Source organism: Martes martes (assembly GCF_963455335.1).
Source record: "Martes martes genome assembly, chromosome: 7".
Lineage (NCBI taxonomy): Eukaryota > Metazoa > Chordata > Mammalia > Carnivora > Mustelidae > Martes > Martes martes.
Genome location: NC_137894.1, coordinates 111,668,193 through 111,690,854, shown reverse-complemented (window position 1 = coordinate 111,690,854; position 22,662 = coordinate 111,668,193). Strand labels below are relative to the sequence as shown.

The 22,662-nt window shown below is 36.7% G+C and overlaps 1 protein-coding gene across 1 annotated transcript in view; it reads right to left on the bottom strand.

Moving 5' to 3' along the window:
* PALS1 (protein associated with LIN7 1, MAGUK p55 family member) overlaps positions 1-22,662 on the bottom strand; it is a 74,391-nt gene that overhangs the window by 44,903 nt on the left and 6,826 nt on the right. The window contains exon 2 of the mRNA XM_080808420.1: positions 8,028-8,561. Within this exon, the coding sequence (XP_080664546.1) occupies positions 8,028-8,394 (367 nt within the window). The 5' untranslated portion in view covers positions 8,395-8,561. The remainder of the gene's footprint in view (positions 1-8,027; positions 8,562-22,662) is intronic.

Here is a 22,662-nt window from a genome sequence, read left to right as displayed (position 1 = left end):
ACATTTCTTCTAACACTTAAATTATGTATCTAAATGTATCATATTACCTATTATTATATTATCTGTTACATATTACCTAAAAATATTTGGCATTGGAATACAATTAATCAGATAAATACAAACATACACATAAATCCACAAATCTACCCCCTGAACCTTCTCTTTTCCCTTTGGCCCTCTCCTGGTAGCCTAAGATACAAGAATGAAGATTTAAATTAGGTAACAGAAAGCAAAAACCAAGAGTTGCTCTATCTGAAATTCTATCTTTAAATACCCAAGATTCTAGACAGTCATATGGGAGAATTTTTTGGCTTTAAGGTTAAAAAATAAAATTACCCAAAGAAGCTAAGGAATCTCCATTTTGAAAGTTCTAAGGAACTTTCAAAGTAATGGTGATAACCACCTATCCTGGATTAATTTTGCTTATTTTAACTTATGCTATCATTTACCCCAATGGAGATAGTTCCTAGAGATCTATTCTAGCATAAGAATCTTCTATCTCATTGTTCAAATAATACAATTTCTTTAACCTATCCTCAGAAATTTCTAGGTTTCAACTAACTTTATAACGTTTTTCCTGAAACTTTTAAATATTTCTTCTTTTCTCCTAAATTCGACAGTCAAACTGAATATTCAGATGAGGACCTTAGTATTTCCGAGTATGAGGACATTGTATCAGTTTCCAGTATATCTATCTGCTGAATCAAAATTAGAACATTCATTCAGGAAAGCTTTGCTTAAACAAAGGTAGACTTTTTCTTTTTTCGTTCCAAATTTAAGAACAAAAAATTCAGATCTTTGAATTTTGGTCATCAGTGGGCCAAGTCAAAATGATATTTTTAAAAAAATATCAGAAGCTCATGAAAAATCCTCAACTGAAATTACTCATTAACAACTTGGGTTACAAATTAAAAACAAATACCAGTTAAGTATGTAGGCAAAGACAGTTAAGAGACACAGCACAGAAAAATCTTACCCCTGAAAATGGTAAGACAATGAAAAACTGTAACTAAAGCCCCAAATCTGGGCTGAGAATACCTGGGTCCTAATTATTGCTCCATCACTTGTTAGTTGCATTATATGTCACTGGACAACTCATTACAAGTCTCCGGGCCTTTCTATAAAATGAGTGGGTTTGAGTAGGATAGTATTTCTCAAACTTCTGTTGGCAATTCATTAAAAAGTATATAGGGGCACCCGGGTGGCTCAATGGGTTAAGCCTCTGCCTTCAGCCCAGGTCATGATCTCAGGGTCCTGGGATCAAGCCCTGCATCAGGCTCTCTGCTCAGCGGGGAGCCGGCTTCCACCCCTCCCCCCCACACCAGCCTGCCTCTCTGCCTACTTGTGATCTCTCTCTCTGTCAAATAAATAGAATCTTTAAAATAAATAAATAAATAAAAGTATATATATTTTATTTTAACCCAGCATATACAAACCTATTTGAAATATAAATTTATAAATACCTATGTGCAATATATTTTAATGTTTTCTATTTTATTCTAGCTCTTAAAAAATTACTGATTGGCAAGATGGCTAAAATTAAAAGACATAAAATACAAGTAGAAGCAAGGATGTACAGAAACTGGAATCCTCACACATTGCTGGTAAGAACACAAAACAGTACAGCTATTCTGGAATCCTCAATAATTTAAACACAGAATTACCATATGATCAGCAATTCCATTCCTAGGCATATACCCAAAAGAAATAAAAAATAGGTGTTCAAACAGAAACCTGTATGTGAGTATTCATAACACTATTACAAGAAGCCAAAAGCTGGAAACAACCCAAACGTTCCATCAGCAGATGAATGGATAAACAAAATGTGGCATGTCCATAAAACAGAGTGTTCAGCCATGGAAAGGAATGAAGTACTAGTCCATGCTACAACACAATGAACCCTGAAAATAATATGCTACATAAAAATAAGCCAGTCACAAAAGGTCATGTATTGTATGACTGACTTATAGGAAATGTCCCAAATAAACAAATCTGTAAACAGAAAGTAGACTAGGGTTGTTATGGAGAGGAGAGACTAAGGAGTGACTGCTAATGGGTAGTTTCTTTTAATGAAATCAATCCGAAATTATACAGTGGTGATGGTTGCCAATCTTACGAATATACTAAAAACTCACGAATTACACACTTTTAAAAGAGTTAATTTTATGGTATATGCATATCTTTTTTTTTTTTTTTTAAAGATTTTATTTATTTTAGAGAGAGAGAGCGCGCGCACAAGTGAGTGGGGTTAGGGGCAGAGGGAGGAAGGGAGAAAAGCTCAGAGACCAACACAGGGCTCAATCTCATGACCCTGAAATCATGACCTGAGCTGAAACCAAGAGTTGGATGCTTAGCGGCCACCCAGGCCACCATACGAATTATATCTTAATAAATCTGTTATTTTAAAAAAAAATGAAAATTTACTGGTTAAGATACACAAATTAACTTCATGGACTAAAAGGTTAGATGATCTCTGATGGCTTCCAGTTCTTACGAAAGTTCAATTTTAGGGTGCCTGGGTGGCTCAACTGGTTAAGTGTCGCTTGGTTTCTGCTCAGGTCATGACCTCGTTGTGAGATTTGAGGCCATGTTCAGCTCCGCGCTCAGCATGGAATCTGCTTGAGAGTCTTTTCCCCTCTGCTCCTCTCCCTGCCCCCCTCATATAAATAAATAAAATAAAAAACAAACTAAATTTTGTCAAATGTACAGTGTGCCACATACTTATTTACATTTTTCCACTTGGTCCTCAAGAAAATCCAGAAGCTGAGGCTTAGAAAAGTTAAGTAAACTGTCTAAAGTCAATAGCAACTATATGAAAATAAAAAGTACTTAAATTCTACATCTGACTCTAGACATCCCTTTCCAATACTGAATGATGTCCTGCGCTTCTGAACATATCATGATATAATGATGCAAGTCTTTGCAAAAGGGCAAAAGCTAAAATCAATTATTACTTAATAAGTAGAATGAAGTTTTGATGCAATGTGTCAAAGTTAGCAAACATGCTAACTGGTATAGCAGTTAATTATTTCTCAGTAGAATTATGCACATTTAACAACCAACCATTACATGACTACATATATTATAATTAATTTTCTAATCTTTACTCTAGATTAGCTCTAATTTTAGCAATCTGAACAAATCAGAAAATTTTCAAACAGACCCAACATTTTAAACATTAAATGTAGTACCCATAAGTCTAATTATGCTACTCCCAGGAAAATAAAGTTCCTCAAAGAATGACTAAAAGAGCTTGGAAACATCTATAGCAACTGAGGAAAAATTTAATAATAATTACTAGCCTTTCAGAAGTAAGCTGAACTCAAGGTTTATTGGCATTGGAATTGTGTTTGTTGACTTTAAATAAATAAACTTTACTGAAAGCCAATCTTTAAAAACATTTATCACAGTCTAGCAAAATTCTAGTATATCCCATGGTTAGTCAGAAGTCAGTAACAGAAAGGAATGTGGAAGATATATTTTACTTTGTAACATCAAATACAGGAATACTATTACTGACTTCACCGCTGAATATTCAGAGACATGGCAAAAATATGTAGACACTAATCAAGACTGAAACATGCTATTAATGAATATAATGAAGTATTCTACTCACCCTAGTTTTCTGCCCCTTGGGGTACCTTTTATCTTCACATTAATAGCATCCGGTATGATAAATTAGAAAGCCCCTAATCACAAATTTCAAGGGTCTCCTTACTAACCACAAAACAGATAGTTCATCACTGGTGTGTGTGGGTGCGTGGTTATGCCTTTCCTAAGGCCTCTTCATATGTGACAGATGACAATGTTTCCTCCTTTATTCCCTTTAAATATTCTATTCTATTTACTTGTCTGTAACCCTGGAGCAAAACTACTTCTATGTGAATACAAAAACAAAAGCAGTGGCACCTGCAATCAAGAGGTATCTGAAAAATGATTCTACTCTACTTCATCCTACTCTAACCTGCTTTGTTATTTTCTCAGAATTTCCCTCACAAAGTAGTTTGTTTTGCTTATGAAAGAGAACAAAGACAATGAGATTTTATTTGAAGCAAAGCCAAGTTTTAAGAACTCAAGCCAATTTTAAGGAAAGCTTCCCTAATATATCAAAATTCTTATAATTTATAATATTAATATTATTTATTTGAAGTTAAATTCTCAATCACCAGTTTCTAACCTTTAATAAGATTCTAAAATTTTTTAAAAAGATTTTATTATTTGAGAGAGCACGAGTGGGATGAAGGGCAGAGGGAGAAGCAGATTCCTGCTGAGCAGGGAGCCTGATTCGGGGCTTGATCCCAGGACTCTGGGATCATGACTTGAGCCAAAGGCAGATGCTTAACAGAGAGAGCCACCCAGGTGCCCCTTTTAATAAGATTCTGACTGCTTTTATTTTATTTCATTTTATTTTTTAAGATTTTATTTATTTATTTGACAGATAGAGATCACAAGTAGACAGAGAGGCAGGCAGAGAGAGAGAGAGAGGAGGAAGCACGCTCCCCGCCCAGCAGAGAGACCGATGTGGGGCTCGATCCCAGGACCCTGGGATCATGACCTGAGCCAAAGGCAGAGGCTTTAACCCACTGAGCCACCCAGGCGCCCCTCTGACTGCTTTTAAACAAGCAAGTTCAGTTCATCCTTTCTAAGTATTTTCTATCAATTCCATCCCTGCATTATTATTATTAAACAGTGCCTAGTATATAAATCCTTTCACTAAAAACAACTACCCAAAGTATCCAACCTTCCAAACACATTTTCAATTCTTAAAATAGTATTTTCTCTACTCACAGATAAATGATGATGTATCACTGGAAACTGATGGTTCTCTTTCAAAGAAAGAAATCAGTTGTTGCATCCTTTCCTCATTTAAAACAAAGGTGGATGTTTCTGGCTGTGAAAAAGGCTGAGAAGTTGCCTCTGGCATGTGTTTATTAATCAAAATGCTGGCAGGGAGACATAACTTTAAGGGAGTACTTCTGTTGTAGTTTGATGTGTTAGCAAATTGTGCAGGGAAAAAATGTTTGGTACAAAGTTATTATACTTCATTTTAAAATGAAAACTTAAAACTCAGTACATCCAAAAGTGAAGCTTTGACTGGCAATAACTATAACTTCCACTAACTTTTTGTTTCCTAAAATTTACACATTTGTGTTGAGTCTATCAACATTAAATATATTACTTATTTCTCAAAATATTAAGTATCCCCCTATTCAAAAATTGAATTACAGACACCTGTTACATTAAAAAAAAAAAGACTTATTTATTTAAGAGAGAGAGAACATGAGGGACGGGCAGAGTGAAAGGGAGAGAGAATCTCAAGCAGGCTCTGTGCTGAGCATGGAGCCTGATTCGGGGGGTTGGGGTGGGGTTCGATCTCATGACCCTGAGATCATGACCTGAACTGAAACTGAGAGTCAGACACTTAACCAATTGTGCCACCCAGGTGCCCCTGGTACTACATTTTGAACTACTCTAAAACAAAATATGTAAAGTAACTTTAAATTCAAGGTATTGCACAAAGGTATTTTTGAAAACCACAGTGGATTGCAAGCTGAAGAAAATACAGCTGTCCTTTAATCCACACTTGCAGGAAAGTTAGACAAGTAACATATAAACAGAAATCAGAAAAAGCAAAAAAATTTGAGAGAAATGTCTCCAATCTTCTGTGCTCAGGCAAGAAAAAAAGTTTCACTAAAGCAAATCTGGCTTAAGCTGTATTTGTTTCTTTACTGAGGGTACATGAATATTATCTATTAGATGGATTTTTCTGCCTGATCTAAATAAAGCAAATGGACAAATATATTAATCTGAAAGAAATTTAAACAAAAACCAAAAAAAAAAAAAAAAAAAAGGAAAAGGAAAAATCAGTCCAGGCTTGGGCTGGATACATTACAATGTAATCATTCTCCAAGTCAGAGAGAATATTTACAATGATATTTGAATAAAAAACAATGGAGGGGCGCCTGGGTGGCTTAGCTGTTTAAGCATCTGCCTTCAGCTCAGGTCATGATCCCAGGGTCCTGGGATCCAGGCCTGTGTCAGGCTCCCTGCTCAGTGCTGAGTCTGTTTCACTGCCTTCCTCTGCCCCTCCCGCCCTGCTCGTGTTCCCTATTTCAAATAAATAAAAACAAAAACAACAACAACAGAGTGGTGGGAGATGAGGGCCAGTAAGAGGTAATCGGGAATTAAATATTTTTACTCTAACAAAACTCTTTGGAAAATAGAGCATAAAATCCCTTCAGGTAAATATATTTTAAAAATATGTATTTTTTCTGTTTTCACTATAATTATCTTTTTAAAGGAGAGAGAAGTTTATTGAATACACTGCAAGATAGCGGTGGGCAGGACAAGGGAGATGCTCTCTCCCTGTTTTCACTATAATTATAATACCTGAAGGCATTTACCAGACTTCACTATCACTAAACACATCTGATTTAAAACACAGAGAAGCATACACATTACTTTCTCTCACGAAACGTGGTTCCTTAATAAATTTTAATGAAGATGATGATGGGATGTAGTAGAAACTATTTCAGACTTAGAACAAAGAGACTTTGGGAGGAACAAATCTAGTATATATGGTATTTTGGGAAAACTACAAAAAGTGTTCCAATCCTAGCAGCAAGAGTTCTGATCCAGTGAGTGAAGAGCACGTGGACATCACTCTTAAACTCTCTGAAGTAAACCAACTGCATATCTATATCAAGCAAATTCAAACTTGGCCCTACCACTTATTAGCTTGAAATCTTAAACACTGAGTTAACTCAATTTCCTGCTAATAGAATTATCATAGATATCACACAGGACGGTATGAGCACAGAGCTCAATAGACACTTAAATGAATGGCAAAACAACAATGAAAAGTCTCTCCTTCCACAGAAAAGTGGAAGTAGCTCTATTTTCACATCTATAAATAATAAATGCCAAATAGAATACTTAACTTTGGTTAGCCTGGGTTTTTTTTTTTTTTTTAAGATTTTATTTATTTCTTTGACAGAGATCACAAGGAGGCAGAGAGGCAGGCAGAGAGAGCAGGGGAAGCAGGCTCCTTGCTGAGCAGAAAGCCCGATGCAGGGCTTGATCCCAGGACCCTGAGATCATGACCTGAGCCAAAGGCAGAGGCTTTAACCCACTGAGCCACCCAGGCGCCCCCGGTTAGCCTGGTTTTAAGAGAACACAAATTAACATATATCCCTAACACCAGTTCACTGATCAATTGTGTGTGTGTGTGTGTGTGTGTGTGTACGCACATGTGTGCACATTTATGTGTAGGAAGGGAAGACAGTAAGTTCAATGATAAAATATTCTAAGTCTGGAAACATACATTTGAATCTCCCTTGCAGGTTCATAATGCAGATTAGTACTCTAAAGGGTCTGAAGTCCTGTAATAAGAGGTTTAACTTATTTAACCCATTGTTCTCAAAATTTATTTGGTCACAGATTTCTTTTTTGTTTATATCTACTAATAACTCATGGCGCTAGTTTTTTTTTGTTTTTTGTTTTCCTACAGAATGGAATTTGGAAGTTTTGAGCCATGTTTTATGTATATGATGTCATAGGAACAGCTCCACTTCTTACTGGCAGTCATTAATTAAAGAAAACCAAATAGATTATAAGCTACAGATAGTAATTTCATTACAATTTTACAAACTTCAAGGCAATCAGAAATTCAAAATCTGAAACTGCTTTTCAGTAATTTTGATATAAAAGTTTGAGTTTGAAATAAAAGGTGAATTTCAAGGCTATGTTAGCCCACATGTAGAAACTATTAATTCAAAGATTATATCTAAAATCCATGTTGTAGTGAATGAACATTTTAGCCACACGCTTTAGCTCTATGTGACTAAAAGTAAACAATGATGATGGTTGGTTATATGGCCTTTGCAAGAAAAGAACTTATCTTGGTCTGAATTCAAACTGCTACTACTTACATCCTATTACAGTCTTCTTCCTTCCTATACACATTCATGTTAAGGCAAGAGAAACAAAAGTAAAGCATTTTCTATTTTACTGCTATACTTACTTACCTAATATTTTCACAGCATAATGAGGACTTTCTAAGACAATTCCTTCCTCTGTGTCAAATATAGGGTTATCTATTCCAGTCTTTGGAGGAATCTGGGCTAGTTTCTTAAGTCTCATGGAAGAATTAAGGTCAAGTTCTTGTTTTTTCCCTTCTTCTTCTCGCCTGCGCCTCATGTCTTCCTGTTGCTGCCGAATGCGCTCCAGCTGTGCACTTCGACGCACTGGCATCATCCTGGCGCCCAAATCTCCGGGGCAGTCAACAGCCATCTCTCGATGCTTCTGAGGTTCCTCTGGTGATGCAAGATCAACATTTTTTACTTCGCTGTCTGATTCCTCAGTAACATGCCCATTCATATGGGATGTTGTCATGGTTATCTACAAAAACCTGTACCACTTTTTATAAATCAATTTCTCCTATAAAGCCAATCTCTTGATTCTGTAGTATAAAATCCATGTTACTTCAAAAAAAAAACCAAAAAAACAAAAAACTTCTCACATCACATAATAATGCTATGAAATGTATCCATGAAGGAAATCTAAGGGGAAAGATGGGGAAAAAAAGTATAAGAATTAAAATATAAAAGTAGATTTTACATAGCCCACTTCCAATCTATACACAAAATAGTATCTTATAAGTGTACAACATTATTTGGCTATATAGATTAAGTACTTTCATTTTATAGATAATGCTGAGAAAATCAAGGTATTAAAAACAACCTCCCAAGAATTTGAAGCATACTGTTTAATTCTACAGCTGAGAAAAACCATGTATTGGAAAGTTTAGCCAAGTGGGAATTAAGAAAGTTTTAGGTACTAGTCTGGTAGAGAATAGGTTGCTTAAGGTATAAAGATGTATAGTTGTCTCAGCATAGTACTTTATACTCAATACAGGAGATTGAAATAACCTCCTAGTTAACTGCTAAAGAAATGGGCATATAGCAAGCTATGTTGGTGGTTCACTTGAGATTAAGGCAGCATTGTCAGGGACAATTCACTTTTAGGAGTTTATGAGAAGCAGGAGATACCTAATGAAAAAGAAACTTTAATTAGCAGCTAAGGCATCTATAGGATAAAATCACATTAAGTGAGAAAAAGACTATGTGGGTTTTCAGTCCTTATAACCAGTCACAATAATAAAAGAATTAAGAATTAATTCTTTACGAGGATTCATTTTGAGAAAATGGTAGTATCTGTTACCACTCAAAAAATGGTGAAGTCACAGCAAATAAGAATATATTGTATTTAAAGACCAGAAACTGAATTTTAATTCTGCCGCTGCCACTTGTTCTGGTTTTATGGTTTAAGCCTAGTCAGTTTCTCTCTCTGAACCTCGGATTTCTTTGGAAAACTTATTCATAGGCTTGTTCTGAGTTTTAAGTGAGATATACCATATGCAAGTTTTAAAACTAAAAAATACATACATGCATATTAATTCTTAGCATTAATTTGATTCTATTTTAAAAATCCATTATTAACTTGATTCTCCTATTTTAAAAATCCTTCAACATATTTCATTATTTCTTAAAAGATTTATTTATTTTAGAGAGAAAGCATGCACAAGCAGGGGCAGAGGGAAAGGGAGAAAAGCAGACTCTAGGCTGACTGCACAGCCCCATTCAGGGCCATCCCATGACCCCAAGACCATGACTCAAGCAGAAATCAAGAGTCGGATGCCCAACGGACTCAGCCACCCAGGCTCCCCACTTCAACATATTTTAGACAAGAAAAATATTTTACTGGATGACACCAGCTTTTCATCAAGCCATTTCTTAGGTATAAGTAGGCAGATTGTTTATATATGTGTAAACCCACACATTAAATCCAATTAGTCTTCTCTGTTCAAGACTTTAAAAATATTTACAATAATAAACCTACTACATCTCCTTGAGTTTAGCATCATTTCAGTAAACAGGTTGGCTAGAGCATATGCCAACTCAGCAAAAGCTGAGTTTTCAGACAATATTCCTAAATGCCAACCAATCTTCTCTCCAATATCTTGTCACAGACTTCTGAAACCCCACTTAGACCGAGAGGAAAACCACTAGACCAGCAGGCAGGAAAACTGGTATAAGCTACATAAGCCACTAGGCATTACATTCTCACAAGAATTTTGGTAGACTTTTCTGTCTTGTATCCAAATTTTAACTTCTCTATTCGTAACTATGTGATCTACACACAGATAACTTATTTATAATTGGATTGCCTTCTTTTTCAGTAAAATGAGAACTATCAGAATTAAATTAGGCTGTTCTTAAGTTTTATATATTGATTACATGTTATGCAAATTCAGCTTATTTAATGTTCTCATTTTAAGTAAGCAGAAATGTATGTGGGAGTTACTGTAATCCTATACTTAATTTTGATTTTAAAAATTATTTCCAGAAAATTATCTCTCTGAAGTTTTTCCAATTATAATATTTACTGGGGATTAAAAATGGATAATGCACTTCTTACCTTATATGCTAGTCTACAAATTATGATCTGAAATTAAAACTCTCAGCTTCAAAACTGTAAGGCTCTGTCCATAGTCACCATAATAGATCATGGAGGGGAGGAATTACAGAGCTCATGCAAAAGAGGCTGGGCTTGGTGATCTGGGTCAGAGTTTTCATGCTTCTCTTTCTGGACCTAGTCTTTTACTCTCAGAAAAATTTCTGTAACCTGGTATTAATCTGCTTAAAATTCCATTTTGGTCATTGCCCTTGAAGTGTTCACAGTCTACTGGGAGAGACAGCAAAGAAAATGAATGATTATTCTTCCCCAGTTGGTTTCTCCTCGTTAGATTCTGAATTAATTAAAGACAAGAATCTAGTCTTATTTTTATACCTCCCAGTGCTCAACACAATACATATCATATAGAGAATGCCTAGTGAGTATCTGTTGAACCAAAAATGTCAGAAATTCACAGACCATATAGACTCTGAAACTTAGTATGTGGTAAGAAGTCAGAGCAAACACTCAAAACATAAGGATACATTTCTTTGAGCAATATTTCAAAGAACTAAAAATTAGCCAGATAGAAGAGTCTGTTCCAGTCACAGGGAATAACATGACCAATAAGAATGAAGAGTATGAAAATATGGCACTTTCAGAAAACAGAATAGAATGCAATAAAGCTGGATGGGACAATGCAAGCATACCATATGAATAATGAAAAAACTGGAAAGGCAAGCAGGGAGGCAGACTGACAAGAGTTGAAGAGCTAAGGACTTAGACCTCTATGTTGAAAAAACATATAGGTTACAGAATTACTAGAACTTGGTGTCTGCCTTTCATATAGCAAAAAGAGGAGAGCCGAGAAAGAGGAAGAGGAGAAGGAAGTAGTAGTAGCAGTAGAAGGAGCAGCACTTACAACTTTAACATTTACTGAGCACTCACGTGCTGGAGAATATTGCAAACACTTCACACAGTATTCACGCATTTAATCCTCATTATTACTCTAAAAGTAGTTCCAAATATGCCTGTTTTATAGACGAGGAATGGGGGCTGAAGTAGGTCTTAAAGATAGAACAGAGAAATAAGAGACCATATGAACAAAAGGCAGGAAGATAAAAGGTATGGGAAACGTACAAATAAGGCTAGTTGAACTAAGGCAGTCAGCTTGTCCCAGAGAATAGTAGCTAGAAAGTCTGACTGGGTCCAACTTATAAAAGGTCTTAAACATAAGTCCCTAGTTCTCAAGACACTAAGTCATCAAAGATTTAGAAAAGAAGAATGATTTGTACATAAATGTAATTTAGCATTTACTCTTGGCGAGGTAGTAGGTTTTAGAGATAGGATCCCTGCCTATTAGCCTATCTACCAAAATGTCCTATAGGGATCTAGAAATTAACATGTCTAGAGTTAAACTCATTATTTCCCTTTAATCCCCTCATATTCTCCTTAATCCTCTTCCTCCACTTTCAGTTCTAATTAATGCCATTATACCTTCCCAGTTACCCAAGACAGCATAAGGTTTCAAAGAACAGGCTCCAGAATCAGACTGCCTAGGACCTAATCCTTGCCTACTCTCCTTTTAAAAGTCTCAGCTGAAATACATCCTCCCCCAGATTTCCATGACTCCCCAGACTGGTTATGTGACTGCTCTGAAATTCCACAGCCCCTGTCAGATCGCTGATCAAACTAGACTACAGCTATTTGTATTTCTGTCTGCCTGCGCCATCAGACCAGAAGCCCTTAAAGGTCAGGAAACATACTGACTCATCTCTGGATCCATGATATTGTCCAGCAGAGGGACCAAGCAAACAGGGAGGCTTCATAATAGGAAGTGTGACTCCAGGACCACTATCTTTGGGTTACTAGGTGGATGGCAAATATCTTTAAAAGATGGAAAACACAGGGGAAGAAGAATTAGATAGAAGAGGACAGAAATTGAAGGGTAATATTGGTTTAGTTTTGGACACAATCTGAAGGTGACTGCCGGTCACATGGATAAATGATCTACCTATTAAGCAAGGATCTATCTTATTCATCTCTATAGCCCTGATATCTAGCAAGGGACAAACGCTTAGATTAAGTATATGAGTAAATCGTTCCTATGTTCAATACCTCTAAGACTTTCATATTGCCTAGAGAACAGAGTTGGGACTCACAAGGTAAATCCAAACTTTCTATCTTTTACTATTTTCCAATACAAACTTTCAAAGTTTGCTTCCTCATTTATGCCTATCACCTTTCTTCTTCCTGCCCAAGTGCCTTATGAAATAAGAAATATGAACTGCTTCTCCTTTCATCTTCTGACTTCAAGATCTACCACAAGTTCCCGTTTCCTTTAAGAAATCTTTCCAGACCACCTTGATTAAATAATGATCTCACCAAACAACACTCCAAAAGACTTTATAATGGTCACAAGTTAATTCATGAGGGCCATAAAAGATTCAAAAGTCTTTCCAGAATCAAAGAAATATTATGCTATGTCCTACAGTTCCAGCATCCAGCGCATTATAATTCCTAAACAGGCAAACCATGAATACTCTACATCATATATGTAGTCAATACATACGAATAAAATGTGGCAGTCCAAAGGAATTATATTCTTCCTTTCCAAAACACACACACACACACACACACACACACACACACACACACAAGCAAAAGAAAAAGAGGAAAAAAAGTCTTTTGTTTGACAATTCAGAAGCTCGGAAATCTAGAGAATTACCTCCTTATGTGTAAATAAAAGATCATCTTATGCAGATAATATAGTAACCTGGCCCTAAGAGTACTCTATTCCTCTCTTCTCAACCTTCTAATTATAAATTGTTTTTAAAATGCCTCAAAAGCCCACATTTCACATCCTCATCAGAGTTCCAGCTCATACCCCAAACCAAGAAAAAAATAAAAATAAAAAAGAAGTCAAAACTCTTTACATAGTCCAAAAAACAAGAAAACGAATTTTTAGGTTGGCAGGCCAAAACTGTTTCAGTGCTAACTTCAAACCAACTGGGGAGAAAGAGCCTTGGTTATGTGAGTTGGCTATAGGAGAAGGGGGTAAAAGGAAGCTAAATAAGCTTCAAATAATTAAAAAAGATTGAGACTGGGGGACCTGAAATAGCCTAAAGGATATAGGCCCACTGAAAACGCCACATGAAGAAATAGAACCACTGTGTGACAGCTGGGAAACATGAAGATGATAGTCTACACTAGTGTCCAGAACAAGTTTTTTTTGTTGTTGTTGTTTTTTGTTTCCCAATTCATCCTTCCTCCCCTTCTCCCACAAGCAGTGCCTTTTGACTAGCAGCTGGGAAGTCTCATTTTAAGTGATCAGCATTCCTCTGACATTCTAAGAAGTTGGACTATTTGTTTCCATAGAAACAGCTTTGTCAGCTAACAGAAGATTCAGGCCAAGAATAGTGAAAAGAACTTACGTTATGCAAATTGGAAAGAACTTGTCTACTATCCTCTTAGTTTTTCTTCTCTGGTTTTTCATGGAACTCAGGCTAACTTTCTTACTATGTAAAACAGAGGAGAGACAATCAAGTGTAAAGGTCTGCCGTACTTTTTAGAGGGAAAGAGTGAGAGAGAAAGGGTAATTCAATATGATACCTAATTGTTTGCAGATGGCTAGGATTTCTTGGTATGAAGTAGTAAAAATGTTAATCTCCTCCAATATTTATTTATTTATTTATTAAAGATTTTATTTATCTATTTATTTGACAGAGAGAGAGATTACATGTAGGCAGAGAGGCAGGCAGAGAGAGAGGAGGAAGCAGGCTCCCTGTCAAGCAGACAGCCCGATGCAGGGCTCGATCCCAGGACCTTGGGATCATAACCAGAGCTGAAGGCAGAGGCTTTAACCCACTGAGCCACCCAAGCACCCCAATCTCCTCCAATATTTAATGGGCATCAATTAAAATAAATGTAAATTACCTGAAGTCAGTGAGGAAAAAGAAGCAAGCATAACTGGTAAGACCCTTTGCAGATTTTTTTTTTTTTAAGATTTTATTTATTTATTTGAGAGAGAGATGAAGAGAGAACACAAGTAGGGAGAGCTGCAGGCGGAGGGAGAGGGAGAAGCAGGCTCTCCGCTGAGCAGGGACCCTGACAAGGGGCTCGATCCCAGGACACCGGGATCATGACCTGAGCGGAAGGCAGCAGCTTAACCAACTGAGCCACCCAGGTGCCCCTGCAGATTATTTTTAATGATACCTTTGAACTCTAGGTTAAGGTTCAAACAAAAATGCAGTTTATGTATTTTCTTTGTTTTAACTACAACTTCTGGACCAATTTTAAATATTATGAATAACTTACGATGCTGAGAAAATGAGAAGGATCCAAAAAGATACAGAAGAATTTGACAGACAGGAACCACAGTTAATTCAGAGGGGGAAATTTTGATGCTACACTGGACTAAGGAGAGGATCCTGCTGTCCTAACAGAGTTTACATTCCGTCAGAGTAACACAATAAAGAACATGATGACTTCAGATCAAGAGCTAGAGAGAAAGGGAAACTATAATAAACAGTGATATTTGGAAGGGGCAGCATTAGATAAGAAGGCCAGGGAAGGCCTATTTTAGGAGCTGATATTTGCACTGAGACCTAAATGGCAAAAAAAAAAAAAAAAAAAAAAAAAGTCAGCTGTGGGAAGAAATAAAGGCTGATGGGACAGAAAGTACATTTCTATACAGATACCACCAGGAATCTCAATTTCAGTATATCCCAAACTGACCTCAACTTTCCTACTGTTGTTGATTATACCACTATCTTCAAGATCTTGATCTTTTTCAAGCCCTATTATCCAGTCAGTTGCTAAGATCTGTGGATTGTACAAAGTTTTTAGAATCTACTGAAGGGTGGCAAAATATGCCACCCCAAAATATCCTACTAGAAGATCCTGTTCAGAAAATGAAAAGGCATGCTAAAAAAAGGGAGAAATATTTGCAAAATATTTATATCCACTATAAAGACTCTTACAATTCATTTAATCAAAAGATCTAATGTTTTATAACAGGGCAAGAGCTTTGACCAATTTATGAAAGAAGATATACAAGTGACAGAAATGAACACTTGGAAAGATACTCAAATTAATTAATTTTTTTAAAGATTTTATTTATTTGAGAGAGAGAATGAGAGTGCAAGAGCGGGGAGGATGGGCAGAAGGAGAGGGAGAAGCAGACTCCCAACTGAGCAGGGAGCCTGACACGGGGCTCCATCCCAGGACTGTGGGACCAGGACCTGAGCCGAAGGCAGATGCTTATTAATCAACGAGCCACCAAGGCATCCCTCAACAAAATTATTTTTTTTAAAAGACTAATGTATATTCACATACATTGTGTATTCAAAACAATTCATATATTCACGCCATATAAAAAACTCCACAAAATGAAAGAATGGCCCATATACCATCTTCTCAAAGAAGAAACTTTAGCTATGTCTAAAACTAAGTAAGTATGAGTTACAACTCAAATATATTTGGGCTAGTCAGGTAAAGTATTTAGCTCAAAAGTTATTGCTGACTTTTTATTTTTAAATTCAGTGAGAAAATGTTCCATTTGCTTATATTAAACACAAAGTTGAAGGTCTTTGCAGATATTCAAGACCACAAATTCACAGCAGGAACTGGTTAAAAGCCAAACAGTATCAAAGATATCAAATGGTTGGTTACTTGAACTCCCCTTTATCATCTCAACAACATGGTAATAAAAGATTAAGTATGTCCAAAAGGTTAGTCAAGTTTATGCAAAGGTACTAGGACAAAAGGTAATTTATAACATTTTCAAACTGACCAGAAAAGGATTTTTAAACAGGTGGTATAAAGTTAGTTGTAATACGGCTTTCCAGTACATTGCTACCAATCAGGAATATATATGGCCTAGTTAGAGAATAAGAACAGTCTTGATAATGAACAGAGCCAGTGTAAGAGATAGACGATAAAGCGAGAGTTGACTCTGAATTATAAGTTTGAATTTTCTCCTGTAAGCAATGGGAAACTATGGGTTTCTGAGTTTAAAAAAAAGAGCCAAAAATTGGCTTTTTAGAAAGTTATATCTACACTGTAACCAGAGTTAACCAGGGGAAAAGTTAGTAGAGCAGCCAACAGAGATAATGTTTTAATACTTTATGCATGGGAGGATAAAGGAGGTAGCAGAAAGAACGAAAAAGGGATAAGTTCAAATAATGGTTATTACAGAGGATGACTTGACAGGACTAGGAGACCAGTAGCCAAACAGAATTCTAAAATACTGAGCATGACAACTGAACCTGTGAGAAATTATGGGGCCTTAAAATAGAAGAATTCAGAGAATAAGGTTTTTCTCTTTGGGAGGAAGAGGAGGCGGATGGGGAGAAGTGGAAAGATGATAAAGTCCATTTTAAAGGGTAATTTTTAGCAGGCTGTTAACTGCGAGACAGGGAAACGAAAGAGAATAGGCTAGAAATAAAAATTAATAAGTAATTTACATATTTATGGCTTACATTTGTAAAGCTTAAAAGTTTCCATAATAAATTCAAGCACATTATCTTATTTGATCTCTCTCCAGATTCCCTGAAAGATAAGCAGGTTGGAAATCTCCATTTTCCAGAAAATACAGACATTGCAAGTTAAGTCACAGAGCTACAATAGAACAGAAACTAAAATCCAGATCAGTGAACCCCTATGTGGATCCACAATACAATGTCAGCTACATTCCTGTAAGCTGAAACCACCCTGACTACACACTTCTTTCAAAAAATCACATAATTACATCATTCTTTTACTTTTAAAATGATTAGAGAGAATACAACTTTTCTCTTCAACTGACTGCTCCATAAAATAACACAGTAATTAATTAATTTCACTTATATATTAACAGACTACAAGTCTACTCTAACATCAGACTGCTAGCATAACATCTATTGCTCAAAGTTTGTAAATACTCAGCAGAGGAGAGGCAGTCAAGTGGAGAAATGGTAGAAATGCATGGAAATTCTAGTTTGAAAACTGACACTAAACTACAAACATTTCAGTTTCCTAGTGATATTTTAAAAATGTTATTCTCTACTCTATTGTTCCAATTTCAGTATGTGCTGCCAAACTGAGCTACATGTCCTACCTTGACAAACTGTTTTTAATAATAAAATATTAATTTATACCTTGAAAAATGAATAGCATAAAAATAAGACAAGACAGACTAATCTTATCAGATAAATTAGCTGTCCCTCAGGGTCAAATATAAGTACTGCAAATCGTAACTGTAATACCCCTAAATATGTTAATAATTAATTATACCAACCCGCATCAATTCTCCCTCCATAATATCTCACATATACCCCTAGCTTCTCATACCACTACCTTAACATCATATTATCTCTCTCATGGGTTTTTCTATGAACTTCAAGTCACCCCAATCTTGGTCTAGATCTAGTTGCCACTCACTTTGCACAGATGACCCTTGAAATAACATTGGGGTTAAGAGTTACTACTAACAGCCTACTGTTGACAGGAAGCCTTACTGATAATATAAACAGTTGATAAACACATATTTTGTATGATACATGTATCATATACTCTGCCCTTAGAATAAAGTAAGCCAGAGAAAAGAAAATGTTACTAAGAAAATCATAAAGAGAAGAAAATACATTTATAGGACTGTACTGTATTTACTGGGGGAAAAAATCCCACATACGAGTGGACCCAGGCAGTTCTACCTGTGTTGTCCAAGGGTCAACTGTACTGCTGAATAAATTTTCCTGAAGCACACCTATTACCATGAATGTCTCTTTTCAAAAGTTTTTGTTGCCTTTCCCTTTCCTTAAGCTACTGTTTACATTGGGTTTACTACGTACCATTCATCCACTGTGCCAAGTACCTAGTGTGCATTATCTCATTTAACCCTCACAACCATCTCCTTGATGAATTTTCTAATTAGCTTAGTAAAAACACTAACTTGCCCAATGTCAAAAGCTAAATGGTACAGCTGGGCCTCAAACTGAGTTCTGTTTGACTGCAGGGTCCTTTAACAACTTCTGGAGAACCCATTTCAAGTTCCATAGCCTGTCATTCAAATGGCTCCCCCTGAATTAGTACTAGAATACTTTTCCCTTCTGTTTCTCCCTCCCTTATCTTCCGAATCAAACTACTAGCTATTTCTTTTTTTTTTTTTTTTTTTTAAAGATTTTATTTATTTATTTGTCAGAGAGAGTGAGCACAGGCAGACAGAGAGACAGGCAGAGGCAGAGGGAGAAGCAGGCTCCCCGCTGAGCAAGGAGCCCGATGTGGGACTTGATCCCAGGACGCTGGGATCATGACCTGAGCCGAAGGCAGCCGCTTAACCAACTGAGCCACCCAGGCGTCCCACTACTAGCTATTTCTAATACAAGCCCTGCACTTTCCCAAGTCCACAGCTTTGACATACTTGTTTTCTTATACCCAGAAAAAAAAAATCTTTCCTGTTCAATTCTTTATCTATTAAAATTTCCCTCTACCATTAAGAGTCTTACAAAATCTTCCTTACTCCTGCCTACTCCCATCCACAACCTACACTTCTAGGGTACTTAATCTATGCCCCTGCTGTAGCATTTATTTATACATTTCCTTCTCCCCATAAGTTATATTTCCCTTTTTAGTTAAATCACTAATATATCCCCATACATTCTGGTAGAAAAATCAACATACTCTTTACTATACATATTCAAATAAATCAGGTAACCTATCAGTTTCTTCCTTCCTTTTTTCTTTTTCCTTTTGTTTTTGTTTTTGTTTTTTTAAAGTTCCATCCTTTCTGAGTCCTCCATTCTCTAGCTCTAAGCTGGATATTTTCTTTGTGCCCAGATTCACTCGTCTTTTTTCCATTTGCTCCAGGTCTAAGAATGTTGACCTCCACAGACTGCATTACTCCTGTTTTCTTATCTTCTAACTTCTAGTGGGCTTGGCTAGGGAGAAGTAACTATTGGGAAGGTAGTGAGAGGGCTGGGTTCTTTATACACCCCCGCCCCAAGCTTCCTCCTGTGATTTGGCAGAGGTTAGGTTCCTCTAAGGCCACAGTTTCCACTAGGTGGCTCCCCTCCTAAGGTAGTAACTGATAAATTCCAGTAACTACCCCCTTCCTTGCCCATTCAGGCCTAGGCTTAGCAGGTATCCGGCTATTGCTAACCCCGAGATGTTTCTTAGTTCCCTTATCTCAGCCCACCCACATCTTTGCAAACAGTCCCTTCATTAAACTCTCTTCTATTGCTCAGGTTGATTTTGCCATCTGTTTTCTGCATGGGATCTGACAAAAACATGCTCCAATCTGAATTGATTCTCTAAATCATCTTCATTCACTCATCTTTACCCTAAGAAATTCTCCTCACCTCTTTCCCCTTCATCTACTCCCTTCTCCTTGAGAGACCTCCAAATGTCCTAAGAAAGTGTACATGGGGGTAAATTTTTTAAGACCTTGATTTACTTGGTACCAGAGCAGATTACATCTTTGAGTTCTTCTTTTGCATCCTGACCCTCAACCTTAATTCCTCAAAGCTTCTCAGGACTTCTGGGTCTGGCTTTCTGTTGTTCTCCCCAAGAAAATACTTATAGTAAATAAAAGTAGCATAAACATGTAAAAATATTTACCTTGGTATAAGGTTTCTGTGTGTCTCTGTGAGTGACCAATCACGTCCCATGTTGGAGACAACAAAGGAAAACCTTTAGTCAGTTACTTTCCCTGAAACATATACCACGACTTTTAGGTCTGTAAAAACACTGTAAGAGATTCCAACTTTTGACCTCAAGTGATTTACAGCTTACTAGGGGAAAAAAATGCTCTAAAGGTCAGCAAATTAGTAGATGATTACCTCTACCTAGATGGCTTATTGGTATGCAATTCAGCAACTGGCCATAAAAAAAAAAAGAGAGAGAGAAAACAGGTTGCCTTGTCCTTAAAAAACTACCTAATAATCATCTCTGAGTTATCCGAACAAGAATATTAAGCAAAATTGATAATAAATATTCTTTTCTACTGCTATCTACAAATTAGACTAAAGAAAGAACAATGGAGAGTATATTCAGGACCAGGAGTAGGGTTTTATTATCACAACAGGAAAGAAGAATCTAAAGAAGAAGACTTATGATCCAAACGTCACCAAGTTTAGAATCCACTGAAATTTCAGTACTGTGGTATTGCTGATGGAGGGCATGAATAATGTTCTGACTTTGACCAGATAGTACTAGAAGGCAAGAAAACATAAAGGGAATATTATGCAACAAGAGAAACAAGAACAAAAGGTCAATTTCAAAGATTACTGTACTGCAAATCCTGGAGCTAAAAAGGGTTACTAATGTACACTTTCATTCAATAATATGAGTACCCACTTGGTAAAAAATCTTGGATAGTCACTGATAATAAAAAGATTGCTAAGGCAGAGTTTTTATCCTTAAGAACTTAAAAATCTAGAACGGAAATCAGATAAGCAAATAAACAAGACCCCTATATACTGCAATGCTATTTGCTAAGTGCTGTACTCCAACTGCAGGAAATGCTACAAGAACTACCTGCAAAGTAAGTGCATCCTAAGAAAACCTGTATAAATGGGAAAGAATGTAAGAGACAGATATGAAAGGCATCCATCACACAACAGGAAAAAAGTAAGCAAAATATTAAGACAAGCACATCAGTATTTGCAAAATTAGACAAATGCTTTATTTAAATATAAGACTTTAAATTATGGTAATGAAACTCAATTCTATCAATGCCTATTTAAAAATGTGTAGCAAAAATGACCTAGTAAAAAACACTTTAGAATGACTGAGTCAGCAAGAGAAACTGATAAAACCAAGAAAAACTTGGGACACCTAGGTGGTTCAGTCAGTTAAGCATCCATCTTCAGCTCAGATGATGATCCCAGAGATCCCAGAGTCCAGCATCGGGCTCCTTGCTCAGCAGGGAGCTTGCTTCTCCCTCCGTCTGCCACTCCCCCTGCTTGTGCTCTCTCTGACAAATAAATAAAATCTTAAAAAAAAAAAAAAGTGAAACCTGCTCTCACTACAAATGTAAGCTCTTTAAGGCAACATTATTCCCCCCACTGACTTTCACTGTTATTTCAGAGATGAAAAGAACTTTATTTCAACACACAGTAACAATTCTTCATCACTCACTGAGTCTATGACACCTGACTGACACAATTCCTGTAAAACTGCTTAATCAGATTATTGATAATCACACAATCTACCCAAAATATATTAAAATATAACTTATTAAAATGCAGTTCACTGCTATTTCATGTGAATGTCATGAACTAGGCTTGTATTCTACCTACCTCTTATCTAACATTTACGGAGTGCTTAATATACACCAAGGCACTATGCTAACCTCCCCTCCTTTTTTTTTTTAAAGTAGGCTCCACACCCAGCATGGAGCCCAACTCGGGGCTTGAACTCAAGACCCTGAGATCAAGACCTGAGCCGAGATCAAGAGTCAGATGCTTAACTAAGTCACCTGTGCTAACCATTCTTGATATGGCATCTCAGTTAATCCTCAAAATAAGGCTCTGAAGGGGATCACAATATGCCACCCCAAAATGTGACACTTTGACATAAAGATTTTCTTGAGCTAAAGGCAATTAAGAAACAGCAGACAGAGGGACGGGGCGAGGGGGTGGGGAGGGAACTCTGGGCTCTCCCCTTATCCAGCTAAAAATTTTGCAGGGCCTAAGTTTTCTTTTGTAAAGGTACCAGGAAGAGGACACTTAATCCTGGGAGGTTACTCTCATCAATGGAGAAGGCACCAACTTAAATCTGTACAACAAACGTACAAAAATAAATTTTATCTTCCATTAGTTTCCCCACATATTTACCTTCCTACAATTTACATCCCCTAAAGGTCAAAATGTCTTTTCCTCTGCCTTGTCACCTCTCCACAATTTATTGCTCAGTCTCCCTGCTTCTTTGGGTCAATTCTTTTCTATGAAGGTCTTCAAATGCACAGTTAGTAATAGGTCATTTTTCCTGCTAATCTGTCTTTGTCTCAGTGAACCTAGGAGGATAGAAAAAGTTTTTTTCCACCTCTACAGCCTTCTGAATCAGGCACTAATACAATCCCCATTCTGCAAATACAGAGCCAGACTTTAATAAGTTAAGGTGCCCAGAGTCACACACAAGACAAGAAGGTATTGCCCCATAAATCTGACTCTATAGCCTGAGTACTTAATCCACACAAGGACTATAATTGCACTGTAATGCCTGTCA